Raw genomic sequence first — 19,987 nt, forward strand, 5'->3', positions numbered from 1 at the left:
GTTCATAAAACTCACAGCACAATGCTGGTGATAAGCGCTACTAAATGTTTCTTACCATCTTTGGCCGCGTCTGCCACTGGGACTGGCCTAGGTGGAGCTGGGACTCGCCTAGGTGAGGCTGAAAATAATCCAGTTGTTCATAAAGCTCAGTACAATGCTGGTGACAAGCACTACTAAATGTTTCTTACCTCCAATGGGCACGGAGATCCCCGCTTGAACAGCCGCTGTTACAGCGACCCCTGGCACTTGTTCAGGAAGGGCTAAGAATAATCCAACATCCAATATCATGCCTAGCACACTAGAAATATGTATCAGTTCCATCTAATGACCTCTTTCATGGATCAAACTTCCCGCTTAAAAGGCTCAATATAATGCTATGCCGAAACAGTTTCACCCATCTTCAATAAATGCACTCTGTTTCTGGGACCAAATAATGTCACCTAGCTGAATCAATAGTAAAAGAGGTCTGTCCCACATACAATAAACCAGCAGTGGATGGCAAATTAAGGGAAGTCAGCCATTAGGCTGACTTCCCTTAATTATAACGGCTACCTGGGCATGAACTGTACATCTGCAAACAATACAAATGACGACACTAGGTACATGTTTCTTCAACAACAGCCATCCTCACAATTGTTGTAACCTTTCGGTATGTCAACAATACCCCTGGCACACAGGGAAATCAATGTCATTTTCAGCGAATGTCATTATTCTTGCAGACCGTGCTGCACATACATGTTTAACGTCATTAGACTCCATGATGATGATTGAACACCAGTCATTGTAGCAAACTATTACATTATTATATTTTAGAAAAAAAGCACTGCCTGTAGCAGGGTTCTTAAACATTTAGCAGGGTTCTCTAACCTTTTGGTCCCACGGAACCCCAGGAAACCAAAAAAAACTGCCTCAAATTTTTGCCGACCAAGAAGCAACAGAAGCACAATCGTAGGCAATTTCGCTTGCTTCTCATATATTGCCACCATATCATTCGCAATGTTAGTACAAAGTGAGATGAAGGCGCTTTGCATGATCCTGCCGCGCAGACCACGGCGTGGGGGACGGAGGGGCAGGAAGGTCAAATTTAGGTGTTTGCGAAACCCATGAGACTAGCTCTCGGAACCCAGTTTGAGAACCCCTGGTCTATAGCTTGGAACTGTCTCCTAGATTATTTAAACACAATAATAAGCAGATCTTACGCTGGATGGTATTACTTTGTTATATTATTAGCATTATTGTAGGTTCCGGATTGGACACCAACGCAGCAATTCGAAGCCGAAGCTACATTGCGATGTAGCAACATAGCCCCTGTGGTGCCACGGCTGTTATTAGAGCGTGAACCTGGTGATTTTGCATGTGCTTGACTTCTGGCAACCGTACTTATGTGTCTACGTGCGAAAGATCGCACAGAACTGCAGAGACACAAATTAAAAGTGGGAGCTGCAAAACATGTTGCAAAACGTTCAGCACTGTTTGCTCGCGTGCTCATTTGCGGTGGCTCAAGTCTTACAAGTGTTCTTCCCCTGCTCTTACGAGGGCAAACGTCTCAGCTGCAGACCAGTGGGCTTTCTGATTTGGTTTTTCTGCCTCAGAAGCAGCTCACATTGAAGCGGGGAGATCCATAGCCAAAACGTGATCAAAACGCCGAAACCGCCGTTGTCGACTTAAAACTAACATGGCCGACCATCAGGCGCCAAATTTGGTGGATGAGAACACGAGTAATTATTTTACATTCTGCACTCTACTGTCTTTTAGTTAAAAAAAGAAAAAAGAAATGCATATCTACTAACATATGTCTGAATAACTCGTAATTTGTACCTTTTACAGCGGAGCTGTTATAGGGCTAGTTTCCCCAGGATCGTGTCCACCGCAAAAGAAATGTTAACACAAAACTCTGGTTGCCGCCGTCACTCATAGATGGCGTAGCTGTCCAGAGTGTTGTGTTTGTCGGTTGTCTGCTTGCCGCCGTCACTCATAGTTGATGCAACCTTTCGAGCCTTTCCACTCTGGCTTGCTGACTTGTGGCCGGCCATTACTTCATTCCCACCATAGTACAACTCCGCTGGTCTTCCTTCTTCACCAAAGTGGAAAGGCTAAAAGCTTTTGTTATTATTATCTCAGATTACTGCGCCCTACAGTGTCTCTGCTGTCGAGATAACACAGTTTGCATGAAAGTGACTGCGAATGAGTTCGGCATAACTCAATCAGTAGTGAATGCCATTTCCAGTAAATGTCATTAAATACTGCCGTATGGCAGCAAACGAAAGACACTTCAGGCCGAATGTCATTTGCTGGTAATGACATTATTTTTCCCGTGTGACAGCGGTATAACTCAAACACTGAATAAACCTAGAGTCCCAGACATTGTTTAGACCTGATTGTCCATAAATTTCGAGAATTACCAAATAAGCATGATATGAAGTTTGGCATCGAGAAGGACAGCATACACAAACTTTACAAACCATTCGGTATTGTTGCAATAGTATACACAGCTGTACCACACAGCAGCTTGTGCCACATAGCAGATGGCTGCATACGTAGTCGACACTCATGCATTTTGCTACCACCGACCAGGCGGCACAAGCTGCCGTCTAAAATACAAAGGTGCTCATTCGCGCCCATTCAATCAAATAATGCTGTCGCACCCACTGGCTGCTGGTGTAATTGGAATTGTTCTTGACAACATTCTTAAAGCCGTGTTAAAGTCAAGAAAAAGCACTGTACAAGATGATCATGAGTTGTCGGCAATCTGCTGCATGAGATGGTAGCAAGTTTCACCACACCCCTAAAGTGGGGATTGCACATATCTTTCTTTTTTTAAGCTTTCATGCCTTGTGAGCTTGCCCACTCCATATTTTTCATGTTTCTCTTTTTAACCAATGTGGCCGCGCTTTCGACACCTGGCAATGTTTATGCATTTCTTTTAGATTTGAGTATCCTTTTACCTTTTCCATCAAAACACCAGTACAATCGAAATGGATGCAGGATCACTATCTACATATTGTGAACTAAGTAAACAGCATTTACCTTTTCCAAGCACTTTTGCGCAAAGAGCAAGCTGCAGCTCGTGGTTTAGTTTAAGCAGGCCCTCGTTCTCGGCCTTCAGGCGGCGAATCTTTGCTGCCCGCTTGTCGAGCTTGGCCCTCAACCTCAGCACCTCTGGGTTCTCCTCCTCCTTTTCCTCCTCCGAGTCACCCAGATACTCCACCAGCTCCTTTTCAACTTGGCTTTTTACACCGCACCTCAGATTTTTTTTTTTTTTCTGAAACGGAAAGGGTGATTTACTAAACAAGCACATACTTGCAGTACTTTGTTTCCTTTGCAAGATTTCCATTAAAGGGACACTGAAATAAAAATTCTCTATTTTACTGCCGGAATGGGTCAGGTATTTTCAGGCAAAACCATTGATCGTCTTAAAACAAAGAAAATTCTCAAGAACCAGTGGGACGAAATCTTGCTCCAGTGCAAGGCTTGCTCGGGACAGTAAAAGTTGAAAAAAAAAAAAAAATGCAGAAAGGAAAAAAGGTTATAGTTGTTCGTTCTGGAAGCGACTGAGACTCTCCCACAACTATATGTCTGAAGTCTCGAAATCGCAGTGTGACCCCTGAATAGGTATCATGACTCACTTTCGTCAGGGTTCCTGACTTTTCTAAGCTGGAGGACCGCTTGGCTGCTGGTTCTGATGCCCGTTCCCGCCTGGCTGATGGCTCCGACAGCTTCTCCTTGGTATCTAGTGGACATGTGATCAGAAGTCAACAAATAAATTCGAAATGCCATCTTAAATATACTTTCCTGCTGATTTTTGACAGTTGGCAGTCTGCCTATTGCAGGGGTCTCAAACACGCGGTCCGCGACTCGCTGAGAAGCGGCCCGCAGGCCCGCTCCTCAGCGATTTTCATGTCTCGAGCGCTAGAAATGACATGTGTCATAGTGATCTCATCTCGTCGATTCATTTTCGCTCGGAAAGTAGCTCCGCTCTTTTCACCTCTTCACATGGTTTATACTTTTCTCTGTTAATTTGCCCTTTGTTTCGCTTTATTCTTTGCTTCCCAGCTTTTCTGTAATGTACGAAAATTCCGCTACCTGTCTACAACCTCGAGCTATTCGTTGAAGGATACATTTCGGCTGCGCAAACTCTCGCTTAGCAGGAGCAAGTGCTAAAGATAAAGCCATGAGCTCGGGATTCTCACCTTCAAAAAAACATCACAATAAAAGACGAGTATTTGTTCAGAGTGTTATAATAAAAATAGTGAGGAATTCAAGAACTGCCAAATTAAATTATTGTTTTTTAAAGACATGTTGAGCTGGGAACGATAGATTACTTGCTCTCTTGTTCTACTAAAAATGCCAGCACGTTGGCGGGGCAGTGTAATTTTAATTTCTGTTATCACATCAGGTCAGTGCCCAAAGTTGTCATATACACAAATCAAATTTAAAAATGTCACTGGCAAAACTGAGAGTTTACAAAAAGCATAGGGCACGAGGTCTCTTCTCATTAAAATGTTCACCCCCCCCCCTACCCCCCCCCCCCCCCCCCGTCTTACGGAGGCCCTCCAACTTTCCAGTATGGGCTATCTGGCCCTCACCCTCAAACGAGTTTGAGACCACTGACCTATTGGAACTGTACTAAAAATGCCGACGAACGCTTGTATCTACGTCACTCCCTGCTCAGTGAACACTAACAAACAATTGCAATAAGACTAAGGCTATACGCACAACGTCGTGCACCTTGATCGGAAGTGGCTTTACGCACGACACGGAGACAGGGGTGGAACTCATGAAATGTACTTGGGAGCAGCCACGGGAGCAGCCGAAACAGCTGTTTTGGAGCAGGTCGGGAGTAGCTAAAACTACGTTCTGGAGCAGGCTAGGAGCAGCTGAGATCAGTTTTCATTGCACTTCAGCGCGTGTCTTAGACAAGCACGGGAGCAATTTCAATTGTGCTTAGCAGCACAGATGAACATGAGTGGTTAGGGACTTAGGTAGATGGGATAACAGTGTGGATGCTGGGGGGGGGGTGGGATAACCCCCCCCTCCCCCCCTGCATCCACGCCGCTCGCAAGGACAGTATGCAACTGCTGGCTGCTAAATATAAAACTATTAAACCCCCCCGTATACCCCGCTTCGAAGCATCCAGCCGGCAACCCAAGCCCCGCTGTCCCCCATGCACCTCTGGAAAGGGAGTCCCAAACCAATTAGCTGAGCGAAGTTTCGTCAAAAACATTCGGTTTTTTCAGTGTTAATCGTACAAAAGAAATTGCTAAATGCCTCGACAAAACACAATGTTAAAAAAAAAAAAATTTAAAAGAAAAGTAAGTTGACAATGGGGATTGAACCAGGGTTCGCTGTGTCTGAGGGAGACGCATTACCTCTATGCTATGCTACATTTCATTTTATTTATTTCTACTCGGGAGAGACGGGGGTGCGGCAGAAAGGCCAAAGGCAGCCAGACAGCCTGCAAAACCCAAACTAGATTTAAAAAAAAGGGGGGGGGTAGATGAACAATAAACACTAGGAACAACAAAGAGGGGGGGGGGGAGATAAATAACAGCAACAACAAAAGAGGGGGAGGGGGGTAGATAAACAATAAACACTAATGACAACAACACTATGCACAGTCAGAAACGGAAAGAAACGCGAACAGCAGGCGGACGGCCCCCAGAGCCATGCCAAAGCCCGGGACCCGCCGAGCTAGGGCTGAACACATCCTACTCGAATGTGTTCGACCCCAGTCCGGCGCGCTCCAAGCTCCAGCGCAGCGCCGGCGGCGCCCCGAGAACCGTCGACCGGCCACCCCCGCCCCATCCCGCCCCGACTGCACATATACAACAAGGATTATGACAGCGAGTGGCGGAGATGACTGGCCACCTCTCGACGAAGAGTTCCATTTCTTCACGCGACGTGGGCGAGCACTGGGTGAGGCTAGTAGGCAGTGAGCGCCAGTGCGCAATGGCCCTCACCGCGAAAAGACGGACGGTGTCTCTCCGTGCAACTTCGCTAATCTCGTATTGACAGCTGGTTTTATACGAGAACCAAAACTTTTCGCGTCGCGAGTCCTTTCTGGTCGAGGTGCAGGACGTCGTGCGTATAGCCTTATTCTTCCAATAAACATACTTGCTCAACACATCTTAAAACGTCAAATAACGTATCGCTAATTAATTACATGCACTTAATATTGTTTTCTGCTCTCCTTTTGACCGACCCGGTACTCTCCGCCGTGTGTGCATTCGCCCAAGACGTGCAGTGACAATTCGCATAACTGCCATACAAACGAGTGTCTAGAGGGTTGAACCACCATTGTGGATATATCACTCACCCGCCAGCTTGATGATCTCTGCATCGTAGTATCCACCTCGAGTGTTTTCGTCCCCATCCCAAAATACTTTGTAAGTCGTCCTCCTTTCAAAGTCAGCCACGTTGGCTGGATGAAAGTTCTTCACAAGAGCTGTCTGGACGATTGATACTTTGCCATCTTGCAGAAATTTCACTTTGGCGAACATGCCCACTGGGAGGGACGCGAGGAATGAAACGTACAAAAAACAAAACACACGGGAAAGATGCAGAAATACGCGGTACAGTACTACAGTAGAAAACGCGAATACGAGGGAATACACTAGGAACCGATACACAAAAGAAACTCGAATAAAATGGCCGCGATGGATCGCGTGTTTGCTTTTGGATTTGGATTTGGATATGAGGTTAGCATCTTGCCAACGCAGTGTTGGCAGATGGGAAAAAAAAGTGAATTCAGTAGATGAGATACTAGAGAAAAATATTATTTTTGTATTCCCGACCGTTCTAATAGATAATATAACTTAATAAATGTTGCACTAATCAAGACACATAAATTATTTGTGGCATCTCCATCGTTTCCGTGACGCCGTCAAGCCTATATGCCGTCAAGCGACCGAAACCGAAACAAACTTTTTTTCAAAATATTTCAAAAAATCTAAAGGGTGCAAACGAGCTGGTAAAGGTATAACGTCATTTAAGGCAAAGCCCGAGACAATGCCGAACAATGTAAAGCCGAGCCCGCCCCCCCCCCCCCCCCCCCCCCTTTCCCGAAACAAAATTAAAGCTAAGTTCGAGAAAGTCCTGTTTTTTGCTTTCTGCATGTTTTTCCAATTCGCAATTTCCAGAGGCCAAGTGCAGATCACATGCCTTCCAGAAAGATCCATCGTCGAAAGTGCAGTCCTTCTTTCCACGCTGTTTTATACGTATATATTTTTATTCTTTGTGGAAGTGGCCGGAGGGGTGTGCGCGTACGAAACCGTATCGGTTTCCTAAGTACACGCGTACGCGGCTGTGTTGGCTGTGTACGTCTGTGGCAACGAGGTAGTTGGTTTGTGGATGATTAGCTGAATGAATAGACGTATTGATAAATTACCCAACCATCAAGGAGAATGCAGGGATTGGTGTTCCACGCTCCGCCACACGTGCTGGCCTCAGCAGTAGTAACTTTTCTAAGGCAAACCCCTAAAACAAATGACTTCTTGCACACGCGTTCGTCAACGCTTTATTTTGGTTATTTACTTCAAATATTTTATACGGGGAAGGCGTGCGCGTGTGGCGCGTGGAACACCAATCCCTGCATCCACCTTGATGCTTGGGTAATTTAGCAATAGGTCTATTGAGGGCCACATATGCATTGGTTCGTTTTTGTTTTGTTTTTTTAATTTGCGTTTGTTTGTGAACATGAAAGCCAGCACCTTAAACTGCGTATTGTGCCCGTGAATTTATTTTTTTCTGTAAAAAATTGCTAGTAGGTTTTTCTTTTTTTTTTTCTTTTTTTTTTTTTGGGGGGGGGGGGGGAAAGGGAAGGAGAGAATTGGCAGTCAGCGCGCAAAATCGTTCTTTGTGGTTGTGAAAAGATCGGAATGACAGGAAAGGAGCAGCAGCTTTTATTTCTTCTGTGGAGATTGTTCTCTCTTTTACCGTTCTCGGTCACCCTTGTCGATGAGCAAGTGAACGGAAAAAGACAATTAACAAAGTGAAGCTGCTGCTTCTCATTTGTAATAGTACTATAAGTCGTATAAGTCGTATAGTCGTCCCTGGAGTTGTTCAATCGTCAGACTCTGAACGATTCGCACGTCAGACCTAGAGGTAGCAATTAGCTAAGGGTGAGTTCCGCTCGTGGATTTGAAGTGGTTCTCGAGGTGAAATGTATGAATTAAAATGTTTATCTGAAGTGTATAATAGTTTTGCGGTGAAATTGCAAGTCGTTGCTTCATTTCTAATTGCTGAAGCCATGTCTCCAAACTATTCCAAAATTCAATCCAATCCAATCCGAGCCGACCGTCTATTTGGATGTTGGTAAGCCTAGAGCACTATATAGCTCCTTCGGAGCAGAGTAGCGCAATCTAGAACGCCGTCTCTCGGCGACTAGCGGCGAACGCCCGGAGGTTCCAACTGCGGTCAGAAATGCATGGAGAACGTGAGAAAATCGTTGTTTCTTCAGTTTTGTGGGGATGTGCGGAATGGAAATTATTTTTGACATAATAATGAAACATTTTAGAATAATATGCGATAAGTTTTCTGCCATACAAGGACGTAACTTTTTTTTAAAAATTGCCTGAGCGGAATCATGCAGCAGACGACACGGCGACGTCACACCATTCACGTGACCCGCTCCGGCCAACCCGAAAAGCCCATCTCCGCTGCGAGCAAAAATCGTCTGCTTCAGACGCCATTGCCTTGGAAATTGCCTTCTCAAAATTTGCACACGCATCCGATATTATTAAAACTTTGACAAAGTGTTTAGCGCTTTACTAACTTCACGACAGGCTAGTTTTGAAAAATGTGAACTCGCCGTTAGTTTTTTAATCAGCCGTGTTATGTCGATCTCCATGTATTCTCCCATAAGGCGGGCCGCCTCCTGGAACCCTGAGTACCACGTGACTCGCGGCGAGCCGCTCTGTCGGCCATGTTGTCGGCAAAACACGGGGTTCAAAGGATTGCGCTACTCTGCTCCGTAGGAGCTATATAGTGCTCTAGGTAAGCCAAGACTTTCGAGGTGCTGTGAATGCTGTGCGAGACTTGTCGCCACTAAAACTCATAATTAGGGCTGCTGGTCGTAGGCTTTCGTTTCTGGCTGGGATTGCTGGTACTCTGCAACGTGATGCTCTGGCTCTACACGCCGTACTCTGACGCCTCGTCTCCTTACTGACTTCCTCATCGTAAGCCTTTTTTGTTTTAAGCTTTAATGGCAGTTGTTTACTCTTTGTGATATCTCGATATTATTTCACCCTTCGGTATGCCTCCCGGGAGAAAACGGCACTATCGGGATTATATGGCACCTGGGGAACAATCGCCCATTCCAAGGCAAACGCTGTGCAACCGCCGCAAAAACAGTAGAGTGTCAGATGGCGATCATGATTCTGTTTACGACCGTGGTTCAACTGACGAACTTGCCCCAGCCGACGACCGTGGTTCATCTGACGAACTTGCCCCAGCCGACGGCCCTGCCCCAGCCGACGGCCCTGCCCCAGCCGACGACCCTGCCCCAGCCGACGACCCTGCCCCAGCCGACGACCATGCCCCAGCCGGTTCAACTGACGAACTTGCCCCAGCCGACGACCGTGCACTATTTGACGACAGTGGTCCAATTCACGATCAATCTTCAGCGGACTCCACCAATGCTGATCTGACGTTGAATGGATTGGCCGAGCGGGAAGAACTTCTCAGGATAAGTGGTTCAAGCAGACAGAATGACCTCTGCACGCCGATGGCATCCGAGCTGTCAGGCCAAGGTGGCACAATGGAGGACTCATCTGCTGAAAGCTCGGTTTGTTTTGATACTGAACACGATTGCATCCAGGAGCCCTGCAGCGATGAATTTTTCGACTGCCAGGAATCGGTTGCAAGCCCAACTAGCGATGCAGCACCACCAGATGGCATCGAGGACCAAGAAGCTTGTGCTAATGATGAAGATGCTGAGATTCGAGACTACTTTGAACGGGCATCTAAGGAGGCTCTACCAAACCAGACAATGACGAAGGCACAGGCTGTGCTTCTAATCTTGTGCCTTGTAGTGAGCGGAGGATTTTCTTGGACGCAGGTTGACGGCATACTGAAGTTGATCAACACACTCTTTGGAGCCACCATTGTTCCCGACTCAAAGTATATGTTCAGGAAGCTGTGGAGACAAAAGATGAGCACCATAAAGTTTCACTTCTACTGCCACATTTGCTTCTCCTACCTTGGCATTCGGCCATCAAACAAGCCTGAGGAGAAAGTGACATGTGAGTCATGCAAGGAGAGTTACCAACCACGGACATTGATTGCAAAGGGCCACTTCTTCCTGACATTCGACATCAAGAGGCAGCTCCACAGTATGTTTTCAGCACTGGCAGAACCCCTCTGCCACACTTTGAAGAGGACCTTTTCTGATGCCTCTGGCATCTACACTGACATCTTCGATGGGAGATTGTATCAGAGCATCAGGAGACAAATGGAAATGGCTTGGAGTGACGTAACTGTGACGCTCAACACAGATGGTTCGCCAGTTTTCAAATCGAGTAAATCATCGGTGTGGCCGATTCAGGTCATACTAAATGAGCTGCCAATACATCTGCGGTTTCGAAATGTGATCGTTGGCGGACTGTGGTTTGCAAAGGTACACCCACCAGCACATCTCTTCATGAGGACGTTTGTAGAAGAGTTTGTCAAGATTGGATCCATCATCTGGAGTCATGCTGGGGATCCCATTATTTCAAGAGTCTTCGCAGTTTGCTGCTCAGTGGACTCGCCTGCACGAGCAGTGCTGCTCAACATGAAGCAGTTCAATGGTTACTTCGGCTGCTCCTGGTGTCTGGAGGAGGGGACACTCGTGAATGGTATGTACAAATTTCTTTGGAATAGAGTTAGCTTTTATTTTTCTCATTAATGGGTATGACTTAAGAACATCCTTTGTGAAGTGCAGATTTCATATCTTAAAGGGACCATGAAGGCAATTTAATTTTTTTAATAAATAAGGTGTTTTCGGAAGCATTGGGGTCCTGGCATGCCAAACAATTTTTTCTAGAACGTTGTGACTCTTATTTCTGGACCTGAAAATAAATTTGCGAAACCGAAACAAACATTCAGATTTCTTCCTTTTTTCGCCTCTGGAAAGAGAAGTGACGTCAGGGAGCACTGTCGGCATCGGTAGGATTTAGTGCCCACTCAGTGTGGTTCCTGTGGTTCGCTCTAGTGCACGGCGGTCTGTGAAGAAAACCTGGAAGAAATGGACGACAACGCCGCGCTCGCAAACGAGTTTGAGCTTCCAATCAGCGACCTCACGCCGACTGAACGGGAGATGCTGCTAAGGACGCAGAACTCTGGATTGGCGACCGATGCAGCAATGCTGCGCATTGCTGCATCGGTCGGCAGTTTATGCAAATTAACGTCGCCCGATCGACCGCATGTCTTTAGCCGACCTTTCGCACAACCTACTACTGCACATAAACGTGGCATGATTGGTGAGAGTTTGCAAAGCGAACACGAGACGACGCACAAAACCAAAACCAAAAATCCGCCGCCCCCGGCGCTCGTACCTTTTTTTTTTTTTTTGTCCATGGTTGCTTGATGCTTGTTACGCGCCCGAGGTAGCAGTGCGGGATGCGTTCAACCAGTGACAAACGGAGGGATCGCTTCAGGTTATGCTTTTATACACGGTATGAAACCTATTAATTCCCAACTACAACTTCAAAATATTATCCAACGTTCAAATAAACTTTTTTCATCACATCTGACCACCGAAATCGAAACCAAGAGCGCGTCTATCGTTTGAACCAATCGCCAGACGAGGAGCTTGTTGTCGTCACGCTTCGGCACACTTTAGTTCACCTTTCTGCCGCCGCCTCGGTGGGGTCTCAGGCATCGTTCCCGGCGCTATTATTACCGCGCCTGTTTGCTCGATTGGTGCGGCACCCAAACTTCTGTTCGGGCTAGAACTTGGTCAACAGTATCTGAGGCGTGCCTGACATCCATTTCAATCGTCGAATAAAACTTCGAAACTGCCTTCATGGTCCCTTGAAGGTCTTACTTAATGTTTCCTGATCATTTTCTGATAATTTTTATCTCTCCTCTAGAATAGGTTTACTGTGTAAAGGAACTCTCAAAAGCTTTTATGCGTGGCTCAAACGCAGCCCCACACTCGGCTCGAAAAATACATCACAATAAACAGCCAACAAGATTCCTGTGCCTCAAAAGATAAAAAATAAGAAAAATTTGTGGAGTAGTAGTACCTGAAGTGACAGCGTCTTAACATCATTTTCAATCTTTTATAGCGATTACAGGTTCGATTCCCACAAACAGTTAATTTATTTTGTCTTGGTTTTGCAAATGCAAAGCAACACAAAGGACACTCACAAAAGCACACGTGAGACATGGACAGCGTTCAACTCGCAACAGGTTTATTTCCACTTTCGGGGTGATATTCACGGCTCCCAAGTGAAATTGCATTTCATCGGCAATATATAAGTAACGGTTGTAAAGGCTAATTCCCACATTTGTGCTTTGAGAGTGAGTGACTGCATTATGATTGCCGAAGACAAGATGCTGGGTGGATCGCTATGACACATAGTGGTCTGGAGCACAATGCAGCACAGTCAGTGTCAATGTGTGAACCAACTGGAGGTGTACTTTAGCACTCACTGATTGGCCATATTCGTTTCAAGCTCGGTCTTGTTGCCATTGAGAAGAATGACATGTGAATCAGGCATGCTCAGGCCAGATTAACACACATTCACTCATTCAATCACATGGCACCTTTATAATTCAGAAAGCATTAGTTGGGCACACTAATTTCTCCGTTTTGCAAGCTCTCCTTCAAGTAGCTTGCCTACTTGATTGTGATGTATCCAATGTCATGTAGAGCCATTGGTGAGCTCTGCCTAAGCCTATGTTCTTACTATAAAATACTGGGCGAGCACCCACTCAAAGTTTAGAGATAATCGCAAAAAAATGGAGGATGGGTGCCTGTCCGGTCATCAATTTTTCATATGAATGTACTTTGCATATTTTCTCAGATCTTACAAATTTGGGTATGGGCACTTAGTGTGGTATGGGCGGATGCACGGCATACTATGGTAGGTGGAGCAACTTGGCTGTATGCGAGTGCCTCAGCCAAAACCTAACGCTACGAAAAGAATTTCCCAATATATCTTATGGAAGACTCTAATAACAGGTCTTATAATGCATATTTGTTTGTTTCAGGGACACTTCGATATATTCTTCATGGAAGCCCTGCACAGGACCGCACCCACACGGGCGTTGTTAAGGACACCAAGGCAGCCTTCCGTCAAGGCCAGCCAGTCAATGGCATCAAGGGCCCCTCGGTGCTCCTTCCTCTGAAGGGATTCGACCTCGTGTGGTGCCTGCCCCCGGACTACATGCACTGCGTCCTGGAGGGCGTCACAAAGCAGTTAACAGAACTGTGGCTGAGTGCAACTGGGGCTCCGTACTACATTGGAGGTGCAATAGATACATTGAACTCTCGCATCCTTCAGATACGGCCTCCCATCTCATTCTGTAGGTTGCCCCGGCCTATAAGTGAGAGAGCTCATTGGAAAGCCAATGAGTGGCAATACTGGTTATTATTCTACTCCCTGCCTTGCCTTAATAACATCCTGCCAGCTCGGTATCTCCATCATTATTCATTGCTGTGCCAAGCAATGTTTTTATTGCTTGGCACTAGAGTGACGGATGCTCATGTTGCAGAGGCAGAGAAACTTCTTCTCAGGTTTGTAGAACGGATTGTTCGACTGTATGGCCAATCTGCAGCCACATTTAATGTACACCAGCTTCTTCATCTTTCCAAATCTGTAGAGATGCTGGGCCCATTGTGGGGATTTTCGACATTCCCCTTTGAAAACGGAAATGGACATCTGTTGGGGCACGTCACTGCTGCGCAGGGTGTACCTCAGCAGATTGCAGAGCGCTGCATCATGCAGTCATTCTTGACAGTAGCGAAGCGTCTGGTGCATCTTTCAGACTCCCTCACTCAGAGGTGCCAGAAAATGACTCAGATTCTTCACAAGCCCGAGCTTGGTGTGCATCTGCTAGGTGCCCCCAGAGCACCTAGGTTGAGGGAGTCTGTGGAGCAAATGTTGTTCCAAAAGTATGGGGCTCTACCTCAGATATCTGCATATGACCGCCTCTCTGTAGACACGGTTGTTTTTCATACAGCTAGCTATGCCCGCCCACAAAAAACTTGTTCAGCATACCTTAAGATGATGGATGGTAACTATTGTGTGTTAGAAAGTATCCTCTCGTTTTCTTTTCCAGTAAAGAGAATTGTGCTAGTCTGTCAGGAATTAGTCATGTCAAATTGTGGTTTTGGGGAAGTTAGGTACACCCAAAAGTGTGAGCACCCACCCCCCGATACAAATTTGTGTTCTTACCATCCTGCTGACATTGTAGATCAGTGTGTTTTCATCCAGCAGGATGGTGAAATGTACTTGTGCAGTAGACCGAACCCACATTGCCTAGACTAAACAGAAAGAAGCAAAAAAAGATTAGGAGGAACATTCAAATTTCTTTTAAAGGGCAACTCCGCTCAATTCCGAAAAATTTAGGCTTCCATGTGATTCACATTCACAAAGCACTACTAAACAACTCTACGTCTTCGGATTCGCGAAATGTGGAATATTATTTGTGTAATCCTAATTTAAACATCAGCAGATACCGAAACCGAAACTTCGGTTGCGTCAGGCAACATTGGTCTCGGGTCGTCAGAGTCATGGCACGTCACGTCGAACCACGTGGTCTTGTGACGTTCGGGAGGGAGCAAAAAACCAAGCAAGGTCTTTTTTTTTTTTTGGACGCGGGGGCGAGGGGCAAGGGGAGAAGACGAAAGAGGAGAAAAGGAGCAGAGAAACAGACCGATAAGCGCGCAGGGCAGCGCATCCCAGGCGCATCCGTGTTACGGTGATCACGTGAACGCCCGGTCAGCCAACACCGGGAGGAGAAACTCATGACGTCGTCGTCCAATTTCGCTCTGAGAAGTAAAAACAAGCAAAACGTGAAAATGACGTATGCATGGCTCTGACGTAGTGGCTCAACGTTGGCCGCTCCATCTTTGTGGCATTGACTGCGCTGGTGATTGCGCCTCGCGCCGCACGCTAGAGTTGGCAGATTTCGGCGACTTGGCTCGCTTGAAGGTTTGCTGGCCAGTTTATTAAATATATATACGGAATTAGATCGTAATATTTGACATGGGGTCTTCCTATATGATACTGAAGAGGGCTACATAGTTTTCTAAATATAAAAAATGAAGCGGAGTTGCCCTTTAAGAGGGAAAATGACTGAATTCCTTTTTGTAATGCAGGGCAATAACATCAAGACTAGTGCAATATTGTTTTTTTTATAAAGTAGGGAATGCTGCAATTGACATGGTTTTGCTCTGCATTATGATTTCATTCATACTGTTTATCTAAAAAACAAGTAAAAGTGTGTAGAATATTTGGTTGTAGAGAAAAATACTGCTTTGAATTTGAAAGCATTGATTATTTATGTTGCAAAGGAACTAAGACCTTGAGCAATATCCTAACGGCGGCTTTGAGAAGGAATTACCTAGGGTTTGAACCCCTTGTGCTTAAGAGCCTGAAACGAAATACCTGTGCCAAAGAGACAGTTATTTTAATTTCAAAGATGCATGTATTGATATAACGACTGATCTTAAATGCACATACGAGGACGAATTATAAAGTCTCTGCCCCTATTTTTATTAGCCAAAATAAGGTACATACAGGTAATTACAAATATACATACTATTCTACATACCTTACACTATTTTATCACAAAGTCCCCGCACCGGTCTAGACATTTGTCCCATCGCAGCACTAAATTCGAGATGCCACTGTGGTAGAATTCGTCCGGCTCCCCGAATGCTCATTGTCATACAAGACTTCACGGCCTATTGTGGAGTCACACCACCACCACCTCACACTTCTCAAAGCGACACCTTTTCCTACACGTGGGCTGCATTTGCCTGTGGATTTCGATGGGTGTTCATCCCTCGCTCCATAGAAAACGAATCACACTTTGTTGCTCGTACGCCGTGGATGTGTGAAGCACAACTGCCATCTTCAACAACTGACAGCAGCGCTGTGCTGCAGAGCTACCAACAGGGAAGGCCGGGACGGTCCATGAAAGGTCCACCGCTGGGAATGAATATGTTGACTTCGCATTTATAGCCGTAATTTGGCTAAAAAAAAAACGGGCAAAGTCTTTACGATTCACCTTTGTACGAGTATCTTAATTCACTACATAAAGCCATAATTTCTTGTAATATTCTTCTTGAGGTGAAAATTAGTATAGTGTCTGATACATTTCAGTTCTGTAGTTGTCCTAACTTGCTTGCATCTTGATAGGGTGGTTTCACTTGATGCTGACATGTGGTTTGTTTTCTCATTTTTGTTGATTCTTTTTATCATGTGGCATTGCATATCTGGTTTTTCCTTTTCAACTATGAAGCCATTGGCTGTGCACTATGGGTCGCTCTGATATATTTAAGCATGCTTTCAACTGTGAAGCCCACAAGTTTAAGTTTTTTTTTAAAATTAAAAATGTCTGTTCATAACTGATTTGCAAATTTTCTAGCTATATGAATGAGTCATGGCACTTTGTTTTTGTACATAGTGTGGTAAATGAAACGGCATTGACGGGTAATATAGTTTTGACATTTATTTTATTATGTATGCTCACAATTTACACATAGGGACTGTGCAGTACTTTGGATCATACAGATGCTGCCTTGTAATTGTCACCAGAAATGTGAATAGACTTGTTACCATACTACTGGTAATCTAGCTTACATTGAGTACCTATCTGCTTCAATGATACAGGCAATCTTTTTATTCATTACTTTTTATTGCATGATTTTGCTATAGTTGATGCTCAACTAGGGAAACGACTGCAAACCTGAAGGCCACTTTATGATGAAATGACTATTAGATTGCCCAAAGTCGGGTTGTTTGAATTTTCAGCATGCTGCTTTCAACTTTTATATTTTTCAAAGTCGGCATACCGTTTTCAGTTTCTGTTCTAAACAAGTTTTCGTGTCTGCTTTTTTTTTTTTTTTGTGAGCATTTGGGAACATATAAGCTTATCATTTTGTTTTTCGTGAATGTCGCCCGGCATCATAAAACCCAAGAGGGAGGCAAAAGAGGACTGACAGATCTTGTTATTCTGTTGTCCTCCTTTCTTGCCCCGTCTAAGGTTTTAGTCTGCCGAACAACCAGCTTGCTTGCCTAATAGCTTTGTCTTCGAATATGTCGCTATCTCCATTTATTTCAACACTATATTGTATTCATCTTGATTGTTCTTTTGTGTGCTGTGGGTGACTACTAATTGATTGGGCTCAAACATTACAACAGATGTAAATAAAAATGAGATATTTTTGTTAGACATGTGTCTACTAGTATTTATTTACTTTTTTTATTTATTTATTTTATTTGCAGAAACAACCTGCAGCATCGAAGCATTATAGCAGGGAAACACAAAATAAAACACATGCTCACGAATATAAATACAATGGCAAAAATACTGTAAATACTGTTAAATAAAAGAACACATACAAACTCTTGAATGTTTTTTCTACAAAACATGGTAGAAAAAACAATGCACCTACAAGCCCAGACGAGTGAGATATCCTATCGGGTAGCATCTTATGTCTCACTGATGGGGCAATCACTTTGTCTAATTATAATTGATACACACATACTTGCACAAGTTTCCTTCGGAAATGTGCGTTCATTCTCTGTTTATCACCCTGATTTTAAAGAAAAAGACACCCTCTCGATGTTCATACTTTAGGCTGGTAAGTTGAGGAGACACAGGGCTGCAGTAGCTAACATCGGCCAGTCAATCTCATGGGAGTGCTGAAAGACAACTGACGCCACATTTTCAAGCACTGTGTATCTTGAGTATTCGCTAAACTCGGCTGTAAAGCTCGAATCGAGTCACCGTTCTCAAAGTGCTGATCCCACCGGTCTAAAAAACACTCACCTTTTCCGGTTACTGCTGAGTTTTGAATAATGATTTCAGCATACTTCTATGAAAATACTTAGACGCGTCTTCTTTCAACCCAAAACGGGGCATGAGAAAAAAAAAAAAAGGGGACAAAACACTTTTTTTTTTCGGTTTAAACACTAAACGCGATTACATATATATGATTGCATGTGCTTTATTTCCCTGCGAGTTTGCATTACAACAAATTAATTTCATATGTATGCTAACTAAATTCCGAGTGATTCTTTTCCATAGCTTTAATGCATACGGCTCGTATATCACAAACGGAGAATTAAGATAAATGTTGGTGAACATGCGTGGAGTTGTTAAAAATAAAAGAGACCCCAAGGACGAAATGTACATATCACATCGTAAACGGCATGCTCGTCACATTTTAAAGTAGTGCCCTAAGCCCGGAAGTAAGTTCGAACGTCGCTTCATAGACTGACACTTCCACGCTTTATCGGCCTACCGTTTCGTCGGCGCGAGATTCATCGACAGCTTCTTTTTCGCGACATAGCCTGAAATCGCCTATTTTGTAGCATATGCCAAGATGCGCAGCCTCCTGGACTTCGGGCTGCTTATTCAGCGAGGCGGTGGCGCATTCCCCCGATTATTTAACCTTCGAGCGAAGTAAAGCAAAGCAATGGCCGCGCGGTCTGTTTGGAAGCCGAACTTAATTGCCGCCGCGACCGTCCGATGCGCACTACAACGGTCGCGGGGCTCGGGGATGCGGTGTCGATAAAACAAAGTGTCGGCGGAAAGTCTACCGACTTTTCGTTGGTAATGAAAGGCGTGATGAAGCATATGCGAAACGATGAACCCTGCCGTAAGTACGGGTTTCCACGGTGCGTATGATTGATTGCAGACGAACGTACAGTTGCCGGTGAATCGGGGGCACGTACGTGTGTAAAGAGAAATCGCGCGTGACATATTAGTTGTGTCAGCACGCGAACCCGCGACTCATCAGATGCTGGCAAATATGTCACGACCCATATTATATCAAATGCTATATTAAACGCCTCTGACGGCGCCGTCAGAATACCGCGAGCAACAATTAACCAAACTGATAAACATTGTGTGCAAAGAAAGTCCCGACGGCCGGGCAATAAGACGCTTTCGATGGACCCGAAGTGAAACATAAAACTTCTGATGGACTATCGGACCACCTCTGATGGCCCACCAAGAATGTCCAACAGACCATTAGGCGCCGTCAGGAACTTCTGACGGACCACCTAAACGCATCTGACGGTCCATCAGACTTTTTTGATAGTCCATTAGACCTTCTTGATGGTCCATCAGGAAGCCTGATGGGCCATCAAAGAAGTCTGACGGTCCATCAGGAAAGTCGAATGGTCCGTCAGGAATGGGCTGATGGTCCATCAGACTTTCTTGATGGTCCATCAGGAAGCCTGATGGGCCATCAGAGAAGTCTAATGGTCCATCAGGAAAGTCGAATGGTCCGTCAGGAATGGGCTGATGGTCCATCAGACTTTCTTGATGGTCCATCAGGAAGCCTGATGGGCCATCAAAGAAGTCTAATGGTCCATCAGGAAAGTCGAATGGTCCGTCAGGAATGGGCTGATGGTCCATCAGACTTTCTTGATGGTCCATCAGGAAGCCTGATGGACCATCAGAAAAGTCTGATGGACCATCAAGAAACTCTGATGGTCCATCAGGAAAGCCTGATGGTCTTTTCGATCGGGAAGAGACAAAGAGATAAAAGAAAATGAAAGAACGACATGAATTTTAAGCGTCACCCCCTTCCCACCTCCCCCAAACAAGCACAAAGAGACGCAGCCAGTGTATGCACTGGCGCAGCTCCCGACACTTCATTATAGCAAACGACCCGCTGTCTGGGTGCGGATTAGAAGAGGACGCGTATTTCTGTGTTAGTAAAAGAAAAGAAAATAACTCGCAAATAACTGCCAGCTGGCAATGCAGCGACAGCTACGTTCGGGTGCCCAATTCTAAATTGACGAGGGGAGATTCG

The 19,987-nt window shown here is 45.2% G+C and overlaps 2 protein-coding genes across 2 annotated transcripts in view; both read right to left on the reverse strand.

Moving 5' to 3' along the window:
- Positions 1-19,987, reverse strand: part of LOC120849588 (twist-related protein 2) — a 58,846-nt gene that overhangs the window by 19,490 nt on the left and 19,369 nt on the right. The gene's annotated exons all lie outside the window — the stretch shown is intronic.
- Positions 12-6,500, reverse strand: LOC121838189. Its single transcript, XM_042294276.1, has 5 exons — positions 6,317-6,500; positions 3,627-3,730; positions 3,028-3,262; positions 189-260; positions 12-118 (listed from the first exon to the last, which is right to left on the reverse strand). Exons 1-5 carry the CDS (start codon positions 6,498-6,500, stop codon positions 12-14), a joined length of 702 nt encoding a protein of 233 aa, XP_042150210.1.

Source organism: Ixodes scapularis, unplaced genomic scaffold (assembly GCF_016920785.2).
Source record: "Ixodes scapularis isolate PalLabHiFi unplaced genomic scaffold, ASM1692078v2 PGA_scaffold5__190_contigs__length_132052651, whole genome shotgun sequence".
NCBI lineage: Eukaryota > Metazoa > Arthropoda > Arachnida > Ixodida > Ixodidae > Ixodes > Ixodes scapularis.